The following is a 21,226-nucleotide window of genomic DNA, read 5'->3' on the forward strand; positions in this document are numbered from 1 at the left end:
AAATATAAAACCTTCAAAAAAATTATATTGTTTGTCTAGAATAGAGGGTGAGATGGAAAATACCAAAAAAATACATTTTTAAAAGACTGTATCTGCAATCCAGATTTTAACGTTAGAGTATATGGGGAAAACATGCCAAATGCCATATTTTTTCTAAAATAAAAAACAACAGAGCCAATTGACATGTACAGGTGTTTTGAACTCGCTGATATTAACTGACACTCTCTGGCAGCCCCGCCCCTTCCCCCGTTTCACACTTGTACTGTTTTGGCCCGTGATTGTAGTGCTTGAAAGATGCACTGATGCAGCACCCTCATTTTCTGTCGAGTTAAATGGATGTTTTGTGTTTATCGAAAACTTTTGGCCGAAAATAGTCAAAATTCCCTGTTTTTATATACATACATAACTTTGTTTTTGTAGGATGGTGGTGACAGTAGTGCAAGTTCTCCAAAAACTGAGATGTAGGCCTCATTGGGAAAAAGTTTGAATAGGTCAGGTCTAGAATATACAACTAAACCCTGTTTAGAAAATCTCGAACCTGTTTAGCTGTCAAAACGCATTATAAGCAGAATTCTTTTGGAAGCTGAGAATACTTAATTATCCAGTGAATTTCAGCGGATCACTTGAATAACGCTTTCTAAGAGCGCATGAGCAAAATTTCACGAAGGAGAAAAGTGATTTTGGGTTATCCAAGATGGCCGTCCTGTTACAGTTTTCAGTTACACTGTGAAGTTTGCCCATGTTTATAGATTACAGGAAGTCAGACTGTGTCATGCCTAAACCGCATCAGCAAGTCCGTGTGTGATGTCACTGAATACCAGGATCAGATTTACGACAGATAGATATTTACAGAAACAATTTTGGGTGAGACAGACATCTATTACTTGCTAGCTACATTTGCCAGACCTAAATAAGCAAACTTCAGACACCAAACAAGTCTTGGCTGATCAAATACATCTGCTGTAAGTTATAAGTAAAACTGTGTAAATTTCATTTTTTGATGATATACACTCCTTTAATGTGGATCAGTCAACTGCCATATAAGACACTGAGAACTGATCAGTCATCGTGAAACTCCAATTCTTAAAAACAGCCAATATATGATTTCAGCCAACATACAAACAGATCATAAGGTGTTTTTAAAAAAATACTAACTTTCCATAAATCCAGGTTTAAGAGAGTGAGTAATAAAAGGCAACATTCCTCTTGCTCACACAGTCAGTCTGTGAGAATGTTTTAACTTAGCATGCATCTCTCTTAACCTTCATCAAGGACTCTGCACCTCCATGTTATCCAGTAAAGTGTCTTTCTTAAGGAACTTTAAGGTGCGCACTGATCTCCACACGCCCACAAAATTGTCACTTAAATTCTGGTTTTCAGGTTTGCTCTCTGGCACCTGCGCTGATGTTTGTAACTCTATAGACTCACACACATGACCCCGGTCACTGTCTTCCTGCGATTCAGTCAGGCAGCCATTTGGAAAATTCTCCACATCTCCATCAGGTTTGGAAGGAGGATCCACGTATGGCTCTCCGGGTGGTTCCTCGTCCTTCACGGTCTTGTCCATGTCCTGGTAGCTGAGCTTCTTCTGGGTCTCGTAGTACTTCACTATGCAGTAGGTGATGGAGCCGACGGTGTTGACCACCACGCCGGCTATAAACAGGTTGGTGGGCTCGACATCACTGAAAGCCAGCATGCCCACTGTGATGGTAGCGATGCTCTTTACCACCCCCACGAAGCTGGTCGTCACTGCCGAGTTGATGTACGTGCAGTGCAGTGTGGTGAAGTTCATGGCGCAGCCAATCACGACGCAGACGCAGAAGATTCCAGTGATGGATGGATTATTCCAGCCCTCGTAGGTCCACATGTCGATGGCGTCCATGCTCACGAGGGAGCAGACAAGCAGCACGGGTGAGGCCACCAAAGCGATAATGTATTGAGCTGTCAGCGGGCCGTACTCGCTGTCCACGCTCGTCTTTTGGATGAGCACCAAGTATGAGGCGTGGATAATGACAGCTAAAACGCCTGTCACGTAGCCAAAGGGGTCGCCTGTGAGATCTCCTGCACCTGCACCAAAGAAAATATCAAATTCAATATCAAAATAATATCTGGTCACCACCTATGGTGGTACCCTTTCAATGCACAGTGTTGATAAACTGTGCAAAGCAAAAGATGGTTACAGGCAGTGACTGTACACCTACAAAGTGTTAGGTACACGTACACTGCATCCACTAGGTGTCACTACATGGTAGCATGGCTGTAACTAGCTATGAGGAAGTCCAGACCGTAGTAGTTTGGACCATTTTGTTTTATATCCAAATGTCAACTTATATATCCAAACACTAACATCCTTATGTGGTGTCATTATATTGTCAACTATGAGGAAAAACTTCCAAGACCCAATCAGCAGTAATGACTGGTTCTCACCTGACCCCAGAGCAGCTCGGGGGGGACACATTATATATTTGTCTACAGACCTAATCGCCAATTGGGTTGAGTTTTCATGAAATGCTACACTATACCAGACTTTAACTTCTTGTTGGGAAGTGCACATACTGTATTAACATATTAAAATCTAACATTCATAGATATAGATATGATAAAAAAATGTATGCATTAATGTAACTTACGATATAACCATGAGTGTTTCAGTTTGTGAAATGCAAACCTCAATTTAAAAAAAAAATAAAATGGACGACTTGTAACATTGCTAGACAAGTGAGCTTGCTAGTTGACAGGGTTATATCCATAGTTGGCTATGAATAAACACTTAATGTTAGTTCATTGTTAAGTTATTCTACAGTATTGTGTTCTATTGTGAACTAATGCTACTCATTAATAATATATGATGAACATGATGTTCATAGGATAGGCTCTAGATCCACAATGGCCAAGATTAAGATAAAGTGCTTACAGAAAATGAATGAATGAATGAATGAAGTACACATTCATCATTGATATATTAACTATGACACATTTCTGCAATGTCGAATGTCCTCACTAAAATTTGAATCCTGTCTTTGGCTTAGGCACACCTACCTTGTAGCCACTAAGTGTCACTGCTAGGTACCTAATAAACTCGCTCTATGTGAAATATACAGTATAATATATATAAACGGATCATTTTAACAGTTCATATGATTGCAACATTTTGCCATTTTCAATGTATTGGGTTCGTTTTTCTATATCGCTTTGCATTTCGTTTGAAAAATCGACAGGATCCACACACAATCAGTCAGATCTTATGTGGTTTAAGAGTCTTTCTGAGTGTCTACAAGAAAATAGAAATGCTCCAATGAATAATAATGAAGCCTATTTATGGCTGATCAATATGACGGTATGATAAATTATGCATTGTACTTTACGGAGAATTTCACAGGTATCACCACGTGTCAGCAAATCACTAAGCATTTATAGACATTAAAAATATGACCGAAACCATTGGTTTTCATAAGGTTTCTAAACATGGTCACCTATTGCAGGACACTTTTATTTTTTCAGCACAACTAAATAATCTATTGCAGTGGTTCTGAAAGTGGGATTTGTGGACCACAGGAGTCCATGAGGCACAGCCAAGGGAAATCGTGTGTAAATCACAAAAACTCATCAATGTCAACGTTGTTTATTATTATTTATTGTGTTTTTATAGTTTTTAGCCTGTTTAGCTGGTCACTTGAACTAAAAGAGATTAATTCAAATCTTAAAAACAAGTCGCCGATCATGTCGAAATTATGTCAAATTGGACCCTAACTTGCTCTAATCAACAGACAAGATGTTAATTATATTGTCCTCACTGAAATGATGTTCATGGAGTAAATCAGTACTGTGGAGTTTCTTTTACAGTTCGACGATTGAGAACTCCTGATTGATTGTATCCTGGAAATGTGTTTGGGTATAGTGAGATGATGTTTTTGTCAACGCTGGCGAATTATTTTCCTCAATAGCCTAAATCAATGACCAAGTATAATGTTTTTGTCGCATTCGTTTTAATTGGGTTCTCTTTGTCGAGTTTTAGGACTGGTGTGAAAATCTGATGATGTTTTAGATCATATTTATGCAGAAATGTAGAACATTCTAAAGGGTTCACAAACTTTTAAGCACCAGTGTAGGTACTACAAAACTAGTTAAAAAGGCAGTTGGAGATTTGAATGGATCTTAATGCGTTTTTATTTTAATCAGTACTGTGTGTCTGTGTGTGTGTGTGTGTGTGTGTGTGTGTGAGTTACCCGCCAGTGCCGCTCCGCCGGTGGTGATGAGCACAGCCACGGTGACCCCGACTGAAGGCGCTCCGTCCCGCAGCACACACACCCCGACAGCGAGCGTGACGAGCGGCAGGCAGCGCTTAAACACCACGTACATGGGCAGGCTGAGGCCGCGCAGAGACCACAGGGTGAGCGTGGACTGCAGCGTGGAGAGCGCGCACACTCCGGCGAACACCCGGACCAGGCGCGCGCTCGGCGGCGGGATGTTCACGGCACCGATCCGGCGCAGGATCTCCAGCGTCATCACCGCCGTGAAGCTGGTCAGAAACTGGATGAGGGTCAGGTACGTGAAGTGGTAGGTGGTGATGAGGAACTTCAGCAGGATGTTGAGCGAACCGGAGAAAACGCCGTGCGCGATCGCCACCGAGATGCCCAGCATTCTCCCTTTGCAAACTTCCATCGTGCGCTTTTTTATTTCTTTTTTCAGTTTAGAAAATTTCAGTCTCCTTCCTGCCCGAGCGCTAAATGAGACCTGGCAGGTGAAATTTCTCCGAAATGCTGCATCAAAGTCCAAATCCACTCAGACTCACTCATCCCACTGTCCCGGTGACACGAATCCCGGGGATTTCCTGCAGCCCTGTTATCTCATTCTACACTCTGTCCGGATTTAGAGGGGGAAAAAAACTGTGTGTGTGTGTGTGTGTGTGCGTGTCCTCCCTACCCTGAGTGTGTACGTGTGTGTGCGCGCGCGGGAGGTGCTGATCTGAACTCAATGCGCCACACACTGCGCCTCCTGCAGCTCCACGTGGCTGATTGAGACTGAGACTCACTGCAGCCAATCATCTTACTTTCACTTACTTATATATATATATATATATATATATATTGAAACACCACCACCACTACCATAGATTTGAATAGTTTATTAAGAGCACGATGGTGTAGCAGTGTAAAAATGAAAACAGGTACAGTAGTAACCAAAAATATTGTGGTTACAAGTATTGTCTGCGCACGGCCCGGGGTAGATTTACTCATTACATTACTTCTGTTCCGAAAACAGGCTTCAGAGAGTAAATACTAAAGTTGTGTCCCAAATGACGAACTGTACACTTACACTATGCACCATGTACTCTACCATCTAGTGTATGTATTTTAGAAAGGTAATATCGTCTCAAATGGAACACTAGCGAGTTTTTTACTTCCCGGAAGTATAATCCACTTCCTAGTCGACGACGCATGACGTCATACGCCGCTAGCCAGAATATCCAATCACCGACAATGACTTTCTACAGTTTACTGTTTATATACTTAGTTTACAAGTATTTATGCATTATTTTTATGGATGCACCAAAAGCACAGAAATAAACTACAGTCCTAAATAAATAATCTATATTCTGGTGTGTGTGTGTGTGTGTGTGTGTGTGTGTGTGTGTGTGTGTGTGTGTGTGTGTGTACTGGGTTCTTTTCAGTCTTATATAATTGGACAAACAGTTGTGTAAAGTTTTACTCTGAACTTTATATTTGTAACACTCAGTTTGCGGATTTTATTTTAAATAAACAAAAAAATTTACTTAAAAGTTTCCCCCGCCCCCATCCGATTAATCGAAAAATAATTGGCCATCTAATCGATTATGGAAATAATCGTTAGTTGCAGCTCTAGTTTTATTCTTTACACAATATATAGTACATTGTGAAAAGTTACATTGTCAAAAGAACATTGACCCCCCCCCTCCTCCACACACACAGACCCCACTACTATTTAAGCGAGATGTTGGGCAATATTCAAAGATGAATGTTAACCGAAAGAAGAAGAGATAATGTCTAGGCTTTATATATTTGCTCCCTGTTCTTCACGTTTAATGCAGGCTGCAAATCCTTACGGAGGAGGGATCGCATCTTTATTATGTTACGCATGGTGATTTGCATTCAGCGCAACACACTCCTCCTGGGAGAAAAAGGGCACTTTTCCTCTTAGTCCTTTGGAGATTGCGGGAAGATAAAGAACATCTCAACAGCAGTGAGAGAAACAGTAAATTTACTTACATTTTTTAAAAAGCTTTAAACACATCCAAGGATATAAAGACCCTTGATTTGTCATCTGTTAGAAATAAACAAAAAGAGCAGGATTTTTATTTTAAAAACAGTACAGGCATCTGATTTATAAGTGTCTGCCTGTGTTGGAAAACCTGTTAGATGTCATGTGACTAAATTCTAGCAAACAAACCCCCCCCCCCCCCCCCCCAAAAAAAGCTTATTTTTGGGCTATAACATACTGTATTATTGATACCTCAACTTCAAGAATCTATAAATATATTTCACCAAAATGATGTAGAAATGTTTGTACTTTCTAGGCTTTCTGCAAGCATCATGCTGGATAAAGAGCTGGTTTAACTTCCTAATACAGGACCATCGCCTGCGGTGTTATAGCAGAAAATCAATAAAAGACAAAATGTGCTCTAGTCATACATACATTTACGATCACAATCAACAATCAAAGCCAAGGTCTGAGTCTTTATTTATAGGCCTGAGCTGCCCGATTTTCCCACTGTGAGAAGCAGGGCTAAATTAGAACCCTACGGTTCCTGTTAGCGGATCTTAATGGCTCTGATTTGTGAACGAAAAACTGTGCTATAAACAGTGAGCTTGCCTGAAGATGTCGAAAACCTTGCTAGCCAAGTGTGATTTCCTCACACGGTGAATGTCACGCTTTGATCAAGTTGTCCATGCTCCAGACTTGAAACTGCTATAACGTTACTTCCGACTGAGATACGCGGAAAAGAGGAACACATTTCAGTTCAAGTAAGTCTGTAGGTTTTAGTATATGCAGTAGAAAATGTCGACGAAATGAAATTTTCACTGTGTAAAAGGTTTTCCCAAACATGATGAATATCCATCATTTTAATTAGAAATGAAAAACTTTATTTGGATTAGTCACTTTCCATGTAAGACACTGATAACATGGATCGGTCTTTAGGAGTCTAGATCTTGTATGTGTGTGTATCATCTAAAAGGAGCCAATATGATTTCACCCAGTTCAGCATCAACTTTCATGAAGGACTCTGAACCTGCATGTGGACCAGCAAAGTGTCTTTTTGGTGGAACGTTACGCTCCACACAGATTTACACATTGACTTCAAGACCAGGTTTCATGTTCACGCTGATAAGAAGACTTGTTTTGCTAAACTCTCTGCGCTCTAACACTCATCAGCAGCTTTCTTGAGTCTGTTTCCCTGCTTTAGCAAGAGTGCAGCGGCAAACCTCTAGATTCAAAGCCCTGCTGTGTTCAGGATGTTATCTTCTCTTTACGCCAAGCTGGGTTGCATAGCAGCCAGACATGGAGGGGTGTAGATTTTTACAGTTTCATCCCAGGAACAGTCCACCACCTACAGAAATAAATATATATATATAAAAAACACACAAACACAATAATACTGAATTCAAATGTATAGTTCAAATTAGAAGCACAGGAACAGAAATCACACTGATTATGGCCCATTTCTTAGGTGCTACTGAAATCCAGTGACATGATTAAGCATCATTGAAAATTAATCTCTGGTTGTTGTTCTGGTGATAACACACATAGTGTTGAAGCTCATCTGATTTAAGTACAGTATGTTGACTGGAGTCAATGATTGTTAGCATAGTAACATATTCATCCCTCTAGCTAAGTAAAATCAGTAAAAGTTCAACAGGACTTGCTATTGAACAAAGTTGATCCAAGCTTCATTCTGATTGGCTTTTTGGATCCTCAACATACACTATAGTCCCCATTTGATATTATAGTAACCTCCACTCTTCTGGGAAGGCTTTCCACTAGATTTTGGAGCATGGCTGTGGAGTCTTAGTGAGGTACTGATCTTGTGTAAGGAGGCCTGGTGAGTATTTTATGTTCCAGTTCATCCCAAAGGTATTCAGTGGGGTTGATGTCAAGCCACTCAAGTTCTTCCACTCCAACCTTAGTAAACCACGTCTTCATGGCGCTCGCTTTGTGCACAGAAGCACTGTCGTGCTGGAATTTCCGGTGAAGGGAAATTGTAATCCTACAACATTCACAGACATTCTAGACGATTGTGAGCTTCCAACTTTGTGGCAACATTATAGGGAAGACCCCATATGGTTATGATGGTCAGGTGTGCACACACTTATAGCCGTATGTTGGTTGTAATCGTATCATCATCTTTTCATCGGTCCATGGCTTAATTTTCTCCATTTTAAATCAGAAAATCCAGTCTTCTGAAATCTCAGTGCTGTATCAGTCACAAAAATGTGTCTTGGCCCACATTAAGTATCACTAGGCCTTCTTCTTGGAGCCATTATTGCATGATCGGTATTTGGTGGAAAATGTACCAGCTTTCACAGGATATTTGTGCAGGGAAAAAAGGCTCAGTTGTTGGGAAAAGGACAATGACCCTTCAATGGACTTGGAAATTTATACAAAATGGTTTATTATTATTATTATTATTTTTAAAGGTAAGCCTGTGTAGAGTTTCTGTGAATTCTCTTCCTGTATCTGTTTGTGTTTCCTTCAGGTTCCTCACACCTCCTAAACAGATGGGTAGGTAGACGAGCTATTCTAAATTGTCCATGAGTGTGAATGAGTGTGTGAATGTGTGTGCATGCTGCCTTGCAATGTACTGGCGTCCCATCTAGGGTGTACTGCCTTACACAGTGTTCCTGGGCTTGACTTTGGATCCGCTCCAACCATGACCAGGATAAAGCGGGTACTGAAGATGAATGACTAAATGAAAACATTTTGTACCCAAAAATGTCTTTCAAAAGTGTGCTACTTCATGGGCAAACATGGTGGTCACATGAGAAATAAGATAATATCACAGGCTAAAGATAATCGATAGAATATGCTACAGTTTAAAGGGATAAACATAGTACGCTGTCTCTTTCAGTGACCCCTAGCTATGCATAGAATGAGAGGCAATAAGGAAGTGAAAACGTCCAGTGTTAACCATGAAGGACAAGTTGCTCTCTCTGAGGTATATCCATATCTATTTATATGCAGCGTTAGAGAATAAAATACAGCAGGCTTTTACAGAGCGACGCAGACTGCCTTTGCCAAGTCCAGCAATGCTGCACCAGCACTGGCGGTATCACTCTAATGGACTAAGCACCATCGCTGAGGACGATAAAAATTCAATCCCAGTTTTCTTTACTTCATTGCTTTAAAGGGCATTGAGCTCTGAATTTGAACAAAGGACACTAGCTGACTAAAAGGCATTTGTCTTGTCTTGAAATGCACGATAAGGACGTTTTGGCTCAATATGCTCGAGGTACACATTTAGGACAGATGCCATTTGTTCTTTTGAAGAAGCTTCAAAGAACGAATCATGAAGAATGAAAAATAAAGTTGAATTTGCATGGGGGAAGTGCATGTGAAATTTATTCGTGTTCACCGCTCCTTTATTCTCTTAGACAGCGATGAAAAAGCAACAAAGCGTCGCAAAAAGATGAGGATGTCCAGAAAACTATGCAGCGTTTGATCTTTTGAAGGCAAAAATGAAAGACGCCAAACATGTCTTGGCTAACTGATTACATTTGGGGTGAGGGCAGAAGTACAATACACAAGTTCGGTCATCGGGGAGAACGCGTGTCCTCGTACACCAAATGGAGGCAGTTAAGATTGTACGAGTTAAGACTGTATAAGACGTGTTGGGAGGACGTTCACTCAGAAACAAGCAGATAGATTGGGTTCTACACAGTTACTTAAACAGTTCACTGGGTTTCATACCAAGCTGCATAATACTGTACAAAACGGTGTGTCAAAGAAGTATGCCAAATATGTACAAGCAATAGTGTGCCATTTATGAGTAAGAAATAACACCCAACACGAAATGCTGTTATAGGAAAATAATTACTTTTAGCACCCTGAAGAATGTTGTTTTCCAATAACAGCACGTCCCCAAGTGTTCCAGTCGTTTGCTAACAGTTTGCTAAATTTTTATTTATTTTATCGACACATCTTACTTTTTTATCCATTTATAATTACATTTAATGCTGCAATAAAAGTTAGTTCCTGTTATCACTGACGTTATAGCGGCTATAAACAGTGGTTCCCTCAAATCCTCATTTTCCCCCCCTTTCTATTGACATTAATAAGAAATTAAAAAAAAAAAAATAAACAAAAAAAAAAAAACAGCTGGTCATGAAACCACAAAGCACAAAGTCCCTTGTCCCAAAGATGTTCCCATGTTGGAAAACTTTACAGATTTACCCTGGACTGTTACAAAGCACTGATCTGGAGCAAATAGCACGTACATGTTAAATGACACTTTTTTATGCATTCTTATTCATAAGCATCAATCTGGAAGTTGTTACTACAGAAAAGATAACAACAAAATAAACCTAGCAGCCGGAACTACTTCTAACCAATCAGAATCGAGCATTCAACAGCACTGTGGTATAACATACTATATTGTATAGTACAGGCATACTGTAGGTTGCACATTTTTTTATTAAATTGTAGCTTACTGGCTACCTTTTAAATGTGCTAAAATTTCAGTTCTGCTTTGGAGCTTGTGAGAAACTTTCCTTGATATTTAACACTTCGTGATGGGTCAACATGAGGTACAATTCTGACCTGTCACACGTCACGAATTCGAGCACACTGCTCACACTGCCTGGAATTTTTTTTTTATGTTTAAAAAAAACAAAACAATTTGATAGCCCACACACCACTCAGAGGAAAATAATATATCTTGCACATTGCAAGCAGGGATGTAGAGCACCAACAGTTTTCTAAAGATTCCGTCCCAGTGGTAAAGCCATTCCGGACCACAGAAGTCTAATCTGATATCACCCGGTGTACGCCATCCTGAAGGGGAAAACTGTGCAAATGTAATTTCTGGCCGAACTATGACTTTAAATACATGGCAGTTATAGTGTACAGCCCACTCTCCGTTCTGGCTTCTGTCCTATAGAGGAAGTATGGGGGAGACATTCATTTAATTAAAGAAGCCATGAGATGCATTACTTTGTCGTTGCAAAAGAACGAGAAGTAACAGAGGGCACGACATTCCCTTTGTGTAAATGTAGCATATGCATATGGAATGACAGCACGAGTAAAAGAGTGTGGGGGCTGGCTTCAGTATAATGCACAATGATGTAGTGAATTTAGTGGTCTAGGACAGATGATATATGGCTCGGTCCTGTTTCAGTGCTGCTGTTCTTTCGTCTCAGTCTCAGAAGGGAGGGAAGCTCATTATTCCAGAGTAGGAAAGGAGCCGGTGCACACCACTGCCAGGCCCGTGACTCATCCATTGAAGGAAAAAACGACTTCCATTAATTACTTAACTACACTAGTGAGACTGGACAGCATAGAGAGGCCAGTGCCGCAGTGAGGAGGGACAATAATGTAATGGCTGGAGCCAGTGGGTGTGAACGCGCAAAGGAAAGTTCCATTTGAGGGTGAGTGCTCAGATTCGATTTGAGACGCCACACGACGTGATCTTTTTGAGAGGGCCCAGCTCCTGTCTGTCTCTGGCTGTCTGTGTGTGATGTGATACCTGCAGCTGGAGCAGAGGGGCTGATGGGATATAACCGCAGTGTGGAAAAGTCATAATGACTACACAGGGCTGCAGGTTAGTGGCTGGTGGGAGTGTGAGGTGTCATGAGTACAACTTTCAGTAAATGAATTCTGAGACCAAAATTAATCAACTACTGAGCAGTGTGCTGTGTTACCACCCTGAACTGTTTCATTTTCAATAACAGCATGTCCTGGAGTGTTTTATTCTGCTTAAATTATGACTATTTGCACTAAACCTTTTCTGAGAGAAGACGCGAACAGTCACAATGACAGCAGTGGAAATGACTGCATCATCGTTTTGAAGTGCATCAGTGACATTGAAATGTTCAACGATGAAGCAGTGCAAGCTTTAACATGGTTCCTTTATCTGATTGGCCTTTAGGTTAATACATTTCACATCAACAAAATCACAGAGAAAAAGGCTAGCCGATGAAGGGTTTTAAGTTCCTCGTAATAAATTATACGAAATAATAACAATAACGACAAGAAAACATACAATTCCAATAGGGTGCCTACATACCTTCGATGCTTGGCCTCCTAAAAATCTATACAGTACCAAAATTACAAATATTTTCATTTTAACTGATTGTTGATTAAATGAAAATAAAATTGTATGTTTATCAACACATAAAAAAAAAAACTGTTAGGTTGGTACCATTAGAGCACAAAATGACTGCCAAAATAATAATAATAAGAAGAAGATAAATTAAAACTTAACATCTGTGCAGGTTTTTTCTTTGTGTCTTTGTTTAAATTGCGTTCGTCTGTGTGTATGCTGTCACAGTAATGAGCATGCATCTAGCCCCACCCATGAGTACCAACAGTTCTTGTTCTCTATCTTGAGAAGCTATTAACAAAGTTCCAGTTTTCTAGTGCCAAAAGTTCTGGTACTTTGTAGAGAGGGAAAAAAAAGACCATGTTTACTCAAATTCATAATCTGTTACAGGCTTTTTATGCACTCACCAAACAAAAACAGTTCTACTATTTCAATTTTAGTCTTGACTAAGAAATCGGTGCCAAAAACAACGATTGAAGCATTCAGAGCTCTATGACCCTCACTCCTATTAGTAGTTGCCACTTTGCTTCACTTCCTATTTACATATAGTTAAAATCTGTTTGACATTGTCCACATCCCCGATGGTCGCTATACCAAGTGTCTTTGTGAATTCCTATGTTACTGAAAATGAGTTCTGAACATCAATGCCAGTGTGAACCCAACACATATATACACTATGTGGCCAAAATATTGTGGACACCTGACCATCACACCCATATGTGGTTCTTCTCCAACGTATAGAATGTGTTTGTATGCTGTAGAATTAGAATTTACAAACCTTCACTGGAACTAAGATGCCCAAACGTGTTCCAGCATGACAATGCCCCTGTGCACAAAGCGAGCTCCATGACAACATGGTTCGCCAAGTTTGGTGTGGACGAATGCAAGTGGCCTGTACAGAGCCCTGACCTCAACCCCACTGAACACCTTCGGAATGGACTGGAATACTGACTGACTGCACCACAGACCTACTCACCCGACATCAGTTCCTGACCTCAATAATGCTCTTAATGAACACAAATCCCCACAGCCACACTCCAAAAATATAGCATAAAGCCGACTCAGAAGAGTGGAGGCTATTATAACAGCAACGTGTGGACTAAAATCTGGAATGGTTTGTTCAACAAGCTCATATGATTTTACTGGTTAGGCATCCACATACGTTTGGCCAAATAGTGTAGATATCAGGGAGCAGTAGAATAATATACTGTATTATGATATGGTTGATTATGGTAAAGGGTGGAAGCAGAACCTATGTAGTGGAACTGACTGGGTGTGAGGCAGAGGAGTGTGACAGGTTGTGTGTGATTGTGTGTAGGGGGATACAGTAGAGAAAACCAGTTAAGCTGTGCGCTTTTGTCTCTAATGAACATCCCAGTCCATTCACAGGCTGCCAACAGCTGAACGTTCTGATGTGGAATGGACAAAAAGAAATAATCCACAAACATGTGCTCTATTCTTCAAGGCCTCATCCTATAATTTGGCTTGGGCATCAAGCAGCATCTTTATATTCTTTGTCTTATTTCTCAGCTTCTTCCTGCACTGTGGAAGAGTTCTTTTAATATATATATATATATATATTTAAAAAATAATGAACGTGCAGTCATTTTTATTTTGTTTTTCAATTTTGAAACCAAAAACGAATGAACGCAGCGTACACGGGCCAGAAATAAATTAAATTTGATGTACAAACATTTATTTAAAAAAAAAAACCCTCAATGTTACAGTGGATTGTTTACATTTCTTGAAGAAAGGAGGATATTAGGTATAAGACCGCTTTTCAGATAAAACACTGTATGAGCTGTTTTGAGTATTTGAGAAACTGTTAATCTGCTGCTAATTTTCATTCACAACATTTTCCACAGAATAGTGTGAAAAACAAACACACACACACAAAAAAAAAACATCCAGAGGGCAACAGCAAAGCATCTCAGAATGCACAACACATCAAACCAGTGTATGGACTACAGCAGAAGACCACACTGGGTTCCACTTCCATCCAAACTGGACAGGTGTAGACTAGAAAATTACCAGGCAATGTTTTTCCAATGTAATCTACACGTTCTTAACCATCCCCCCCCCCCCCCCCGCCGCCCCCCAAACAAACAACAAAAAAACAAGTGGCCATGTATAAACCCATTCATTTTAATATTTTGAAAGCGTTTTTGTTTGACAGGTTTCCTTTACATGTGCCTAAGACTTTTGCACAGTACTGTACATATCTTTTGGAAGAACGGTGTTAGTTAATCGCTCCAGTACAGTTCCAGAGACTTGAAGAATCTGCACCAAGGAGCTTTGAAGCTGTTCTGGTGGCCCAATGCACCTAAGATGCTATGTTAGTTTTACCTTGTGTACACACGTTTTTTCCTTACTTGAACACAACTGATCGTTGTAAATAATGTTTGGACCACTGCACCGTGCTCTATAATGTCATGTTTCAGTTTATATTTGAAGTCTTTGATGCAGTGACCCACAGAGCAATGAACAATACTCACTTTATTTCCATCATGTTTCAATTCCACAGCTGGAGATGGAGGAAAATGAGCCTGTAATATTGATTGTACTGAAAGACTTCAAAGCAGCACTGAAAGGGTGTGTGTTTTGTGCAAAGTGTAGCTCAGTGGGACATCATGCGGACGATCAGTTGGGTTTGTGAGTGACGGTTCATTAAATGATCTGACCTCAGGCTTGTTCTTCATCAGTGTGAGTGCTGGAGTCAGGCAGGGCCGTATCCCCTGAGGCCCGAGGCTCACACTGCTACTCTGCGTTGGCTGGTATATCTCTGTCTGCTGCCAAACACACTCTGGCTTCATCATGAAACCTGTGTGTGGGTGTGGGTGTGTGTGTGTGTGTGTGAGCAGGGTTTATTTTCCAGGAACAATCAGAATGTCGAGTTTATAATCGCTGATTAGGCCTGGTTATTATTACAAACGTAGATTAGGATGGCGTGATGGAAACAGTGATGCGGGTCTCAGAGATTAATAGCTGTTTGCTTACAATAAAATGACTCGGCCATGAAGAAAGAAATCTTCCGCAACTGGGAAGATTAAGGTCGGTAAGCAATGAAATGAAATGTGAATGCTTACACATATGTGAATATATTTAAACGATATCCGCTGACTACTGTATTTTCTGCCCAGTAATTCGCAATCCGTTACAACTGCTAGAACAAGACTAGGCAAGTCGAGTCGTGCTGGACCGCAGTCCACTGATCGGACGCTGGAGAAGTCACGACTCTGGAAACCGTTGCGAAAAAGCGGAACTCGAGATGCATGAGAGTCGCTGGATATTCTGGTTTGTCAAAACAAAATCAGACTCTAGAGAAACAGCTTTACCTCAGTGCAATGATTTCTTTTATAAATGGTTAAAAAGTCTCCACAGGAAGCTTCACCACGTCAACATGTATACGTTTTACATTGTTATAACACCACTATTTTAAAATGTGTTTATTGTTGGGCTCAAATTCTGTGAGCGTCCGCCATACAAGTCTCTGTGAATTAACTGTTGCCATAGAAACAATTGAAAAAAAAAACCAAGCAGATGAATATAAACCTGTGATTTACCTAACAGCCGACACTCTGCCATAGCAATGCAGTTATAGTAAATTAATCAACACCTTCCGACCAATCGGATTCAAGAATTCATTTTGTGCATGTCTGCTGGTAGAACTTAAATCTGTTGATCTAGAACATTCTGCCATGTTTCCTATTATAATCTTTAAAATAGCTGCAGTGTTTAATCTCTCCTAGATATATTTTTTTAACATAGAAGTGCTGCTGTAATCGTAAAGACTGTCGTCTGTCGACTCATCCCAGGACTCTGCTCGTACTGAACATCCTTTCAACACATGAATACTGTAATGATTTATAAACATACAATCTGCTGTCGTCCAGAAGAGGACGGGGTCCCTTTTGAGTTTGGTTTCCTTCCTCGTGTCATCTCAGGGAGTTTTTCATTACCACTCTCGACTCTGGACTTGCTCATGATCAATCTAAATCTACATGTGTATTTCTGTAAAGCTGTTTTGGGACAATGACTGTTGTTAAAAAGTGATATAGAAATAAAACTGAGCTGAACAGAGTTACTTCTGTTGGATTAAGTACGTCTGAAATCTTCAGTAATGAAAAATCCATGCATCATAACTATTATTAGAATAGTTATATCACATTCATGAAGGGACTGGACTATCATCTTAACATACGCTATATTGCAACTTAATGAATGAGCATCTGTGAAATACACTTGATACACTTTATTTTCCTAAAATTTTTATTTTGTTCAACTGTGAGTTTACCTGGTTGGGGATGTGCAGGTTGAAGTCTAGGCCGCACACGAACTCCGAGTGGTGCTCCATGGTATCGAGCAGCGGTGGACTCCTGGAGAAATCCCAGACCCTGCAGATGGAGAAGCAATCACACTAATTGAGTGGTTGTTTTTCTTCCTCAGTGACGGGCCGAATGGCTCAAAGCCCTGACGCAGCTCTGGCTCAACGCGCCTGGTCTCATCCATTCAGCAAAATTAAATCACCTCCCTGGTCTTGGCAAAACGTTAGGCGAGCATTAATACTAGTGTCGCTCACAGACCTGGATCAGACATATTACTTAAGTGTGATTAAGACTGCGGAATAATGGTCTTTTAGGAAAAGATGTCAGATGTCATTATGGATAACGAATGAATTAAAGGAAGATGAAAAGGTGGTGCATTGTAAGTTCATAAGCTTACAAATCACTATTGATCAGAAGAGAAAAGACAAAAAAAAAAATCCTTGAAAAGGTTTTGTGTCAAACATTAAACCAATCATAAACTGATTTATATTCATTTCCTTTATTTTCAGGAAACCATTTTCATGAAAGCTGTTGTTCACGGAAGCCCATCTACCAACATTCTTACCATTAAAGTAACATTCAAAGGGAATGTTATAAAATATAAAATCTTATAAAGCACGTAATAAAATGAACAAACTTGTTTCGTAGGCGTTCCACGCCATTAAATGCAACTATAAATGGCTCAATAGTATGACGTGTCACTTTTAAATTCTGAATTTAAACATTTCGTTATGAAACAATGGTTAGTATTGGCAAATTGCTGTTTTACTCCGTACGTGCACTATCTAGTTTACCGGGCCGATAATATTCCAAGCACGGTGTATGTGTTTTCTAGATTTTTCATGTGTTTTCCATGACAGGTGTAATCCAGTCATTTAGATCTTAGCTAAACAATCCTTTCAGAACAAACACACACACACACACACACACACACACACACACACACACACACACACACACACACAAGCATCGTCTTGGAAAAATCAGAACACTTTCCTAATATCCATGTGGGGACATGACTGAAGAACCAATTTCCGTTCCTAATTAACTCTTCAATAATGCAAAATTTACCCTCTGAAACCAACCCTATGTAAACAGGCCAGTTTCTATGACTAAGCCTCTGCACGGCTGCTCGTGTGGGCAGTTTATTGTGACGGGAACAGGAAGGGTTATCTCTGGTAAATATGGAGACCTCATGCTTTTGAAAGCGGCCTGAACAGACTTCGGGTAAGCAAACAGAGCGGTGTGTGTGACAGCAGGTGCCTCTCACGCTCTCGTGCACGTCATCCTTTACAAATGAAGACGGGTCGGTCGAACAAGCTCGCTTCACGTTACAGAAGGGGAACAAAGGATTTTCCTATATATGCAAAATTAGTTGTATTGCCTCGGTGAGATTAGTACAACATGGTGCAACATTAATTTAATTCTTTTTAAGATTAAGATTATTCAGTTTGGCTGTAATACACATCCTGTTATCTTGGAAAGCAGACAACAGAATCAGCTACAACCTGCAATGCTAAAAGTGATAGATTGTGTGATCAAAAATATACACAATGTCCCCCGTGTTCGCTTCTTTAGCTTTGTACTGAAACTACAATAGGAAAATAACCCATGATTAAGGGAATGGTTATAACATTATGCAAAGTGCACATGTAAATAATCACACATTTGCCTCAAAGGACAATCATTTGGTTTAGTATCGTCATTTGTACATACGCAGTTTCATAAAACAGAATAATAGAATCTGAATTAAATACACAAATCAAAATAAGGACCCATATAATTACCCATATGCACAATTCACCATTCAAACCTGATGCTTGTATAAAGTGAATAATAACTATGTGCTGAAACTACGTATTGATTTACTTTCAATATATCTGCCACTGTTTTCAGCTCTGTGACATCTTTTTGTCTGTTTTTGATTCAAGCGTTTCACTCATTTACATTTCTGGCATTTGCAGACGCCCCTTATCCAGAGAGACTTACAGAAGTGCTTTGAAGCCTCCATCAACAAATACACCACGATACTGGTTCACTAGGTCACGGACTAAGAATACCATCAGTCTTAAAACTCTGTAGGGAGGTAAAATAGTAAGAAAAACAACAATTTTTTTTAAATGAAAAGTGCTAATTTAAGTACTTCATGAAGAGGTAGGTCTTTAGACGTCATTTGTACACCGCCAGGGACTCAGCAGTTCGGACATCTAGGGGAATTCATTCCACCACCTAGGTAGGAAGCCAGTGGAGGGAGAGTAGCAATGGGGTGGTGTGGGAGAATGTAGGAAGGTTGAAAACCAGTCAAGGAGCTGCATTCTGGATCAGTTGCAGAGGTCGAATGGTGCTCGGAGGAAGACCTGCCAGGAGTGAGTTGCAGTAGTCCAATCTCGAAATGACAAAAGACTGAATCAGCACGAGTGGCCTCTATGGATAGAAATGAACGAATCCTTCTAATGAATCCTTCCACATCCGCTCCCCTCAGATTCTTCACTGGTGTCCCACAAGGCTCAGTACTTGGTCCTCTTCTGTTCTCCATCTATACTCGATCTCACCATGTCAGGATCTTGTGATCTCCCTGGACAACTCTCTGATCCCACCTTCGGTTACTGCGCACAACCTTGGGGTAACCATGGACAAGCAACTGTCCTTTTCCTCTCACACTGCTAATAGGACACGCACATGTCAATTTGTTGTAAAGGAGAAATCGACATGAGCGTGTGCATAAAATACTCCTCAAAACGGCAGTGATTATACAGTGAGACGTCACATGAAACACAAGGATAGATAACAGGGTGTCCTAAGAGTGTCAAAAATCACATGAGCTTGAGATACTGAGCAAGATCTGAGGCAAGTGTGTGATGCTTTCTGATACAGCACTTTTTCCTTTAGGGCCTGACTGATATATCGATAGAAATCATGCTGATAAAGCATCATTAATGTCTCATTATATATTCTACAGGACACACATTATGGATGTGATGCTATTTTGAAAACAACATCAACAACCACCACCAAACACACTACAGGGTGCTAATCACTCAGAGAAACTTGTTTTTGTGGCATTCCTAAAATCTGAAATGGGTTTTAAGCAATCTTTTCATGGTAGGATAAAACTTTAGCTTTGCCCCTCAAGAGCCTCCAGAAAGTGACAGAAAGTTTAAAGTTGCTCATTTGAGATTTCAGCGCTCTGCGAGTTCACTGTATTTACACATTTTTAATTTCCGTTGTGTTAATATCTATAATGTAGCTTGTTCATACATTTGTATTGGATTTTGTTAAGCAAAAAAACACTTGTGGGTGTGCCGTTATAGGAAACTCAATTCAATTCCATTCCATTTTATATTTATAGTGCTTTTACCAATGGACATTGTCACAAACATTGTTAACAAAAAAAACAAAAAGCGCAAAATCCTGTGTGCTGAAGACTCTCCCCTGGTGGAAAACTTACTGACTGTTAAAAAGCATTAATACCCGATACTCCTTCCGTAAATGTCACCATATCATTTACTATACAATTTTTTTGTTAAGTAACACATTAAAAAAAAAAAAAAAACTGTTTATTAGCCTTACATTATTGTAGCGTGCCCTCTATACAAATCCTTGTGAATGATGCTGTTACTATAGAAACAATAATATATTAGAACAAACACATTAACATCAACCTATCATCTAAATTACAGGAACTACTGTCAGAGCTGCTGTTATAGAAAATTAATCAACACCTACTGACTAATCAGATTTCAGAATTCAGCAGCCCTGTGGTATAATTGAGTTTAAGAAATACACTGTAAAGCCCTGATTCATGAAACTATTACTGCCTGTTTATGTATTGAAGCTAAAAATGTATTTATATATTTCATCAACAATAAGAAGAATTATCAGCTACTTATAATTAGTATGTTTAGCAAAAAATTTCCTATCGATTTTCTTCAAGGGTACATTACTGAGTTAGGATTACTGAGTAAAACTGGTACCTGAAAGATCACAATAGGAAAAAAAAAAGGTTTTTGGACCTGTCTGTGGTGTGTCTGTAGTGCGTGTGCGTGTGTGTGCGTGTGTGTGTGTGTGTGTGTGTGTGTGTGCGTGTGTGTGTGTGTGTGTGTGTGTGTGTGTGTGTGTGCGCAGCTGCTTGAACAAATACGAAGAAACAATAATGATGGAAACGTAATTGGCTAGCCGGTCTGGCCCCGAGAGTAAAACACACTGACCTGCTCCTGAATGCCCTAGGCAACAATTACTGCACTACAGCCAAATGATGTTCCTTTAAAAGGACTGTCATTGCAATAAAAGATCTGCTGGCACACAGCTGGCATCAGTTCAAAGAGTCATGAGCTGGGTTTCCAGGTACAGGTTAAGCCCAATTTCAGACTGAATGACACTGTCGATATGGAGTCTCCATTAAAAATGCTCCTTGTAATGACATGACATTAAGTAAATTGCCATCAGTTTGTCTTTAAGCTTTAGGGTAAACAACCTGACAAAGGCACATTATTGATCTAAATTCTAAATCTTAAAGAATTAGTGAATGATTCTGCAGACATTCAGCTAAAGCTTTATTCAATTTATCCATTGGCATAAATTTGAGTGCTTGAACTAAACAAACATTTTG

General features: G+C 39.9%; 2 protein-coding genes across 2 annotated transcripts in view; both read right to left on the reverse strand.

Annotated features, from left to right (window-relative positions):
• Window positions 1–1,229: 1,229 nt before the first annotated feature.
• LOC128601535 (solute carrier family 35 member D3) lies at window positions 1,230–5,055 on the reverse strand. The gene is made up of 2 exons (XM_053614798.1): window positions 4,227–5,055; window positions 1,230–2,067 (listed from the first exon to the last, which is right to left on the reverse strand). Exons 1-2 carry the CDS (start codon window positions 4,660–4,662, stop codon window positions 1,268–1,270), a joined length of 1,236 nt encoding a protein of 411 aa, XP_053470773.1. The 5' UTR covers window positions 4,663–5,055; the 3' UTR covers window positions 1,230–1,267.
• Window positions 5,056–6,470: 1,415 nt separating this feature from the next.
• pex7 (peroxisomal biogenesis factor 7) overlaps window positions 6,471–21,226 on the reverse strand; it is a 42,831-nt gene continuing 28,075 nt past the window's right edge. The window contains exons 9-10 of the mRNA XM_053614160.1: window positions 16,587–16,686; window positions 6,471–7,585 (exon numbers count right to left, since the gene is read on the reverse strand). Coding sequence (XP_053470135.1) covers window positions 7,505–7,585; window positions 16,587–16,686 — 181 coding nt within the window. The 3' untranslated portion in view covers window positions 6,471–7,504. The remainder of the gene's footprint in view (window positions 7,586–16,586; window positions 16,687–21,226) is intronic.

Source organism: Ictalurus furcatus, chromosome 25 (assembly GCF_023375685.1).
Source record: "Ictalurus furcatus strain D&B chromosome 25, Billie_1.0, whole genome shotgun sequence".
Taxonomy (NCBI): domain Eukaryota; kingdom Metazoa; phylum Chordata; class Actinopteri; order Siluriformes; family Ictaluridae; genus Ictalurus; species Ictalurus furcatus.

Excerpts from the sequence above, each read along its gene's own strand:
- LOC128601535 (XM_053614798.1), bottom strand. The coding sequence starts at position 4,662 with ATGGAAGTTTGCAAAGGGAGAATGCTGGGCATCTCGGTGGCGATCGCG. Across the intron at positions 2,068-4,226 it reads CGGCGGAGCGGCACTGGCGG|GTGCAGGAGATCTCACAGGC; the intron begins GTAACTCACACA and ends TCTTTGGTGCAG.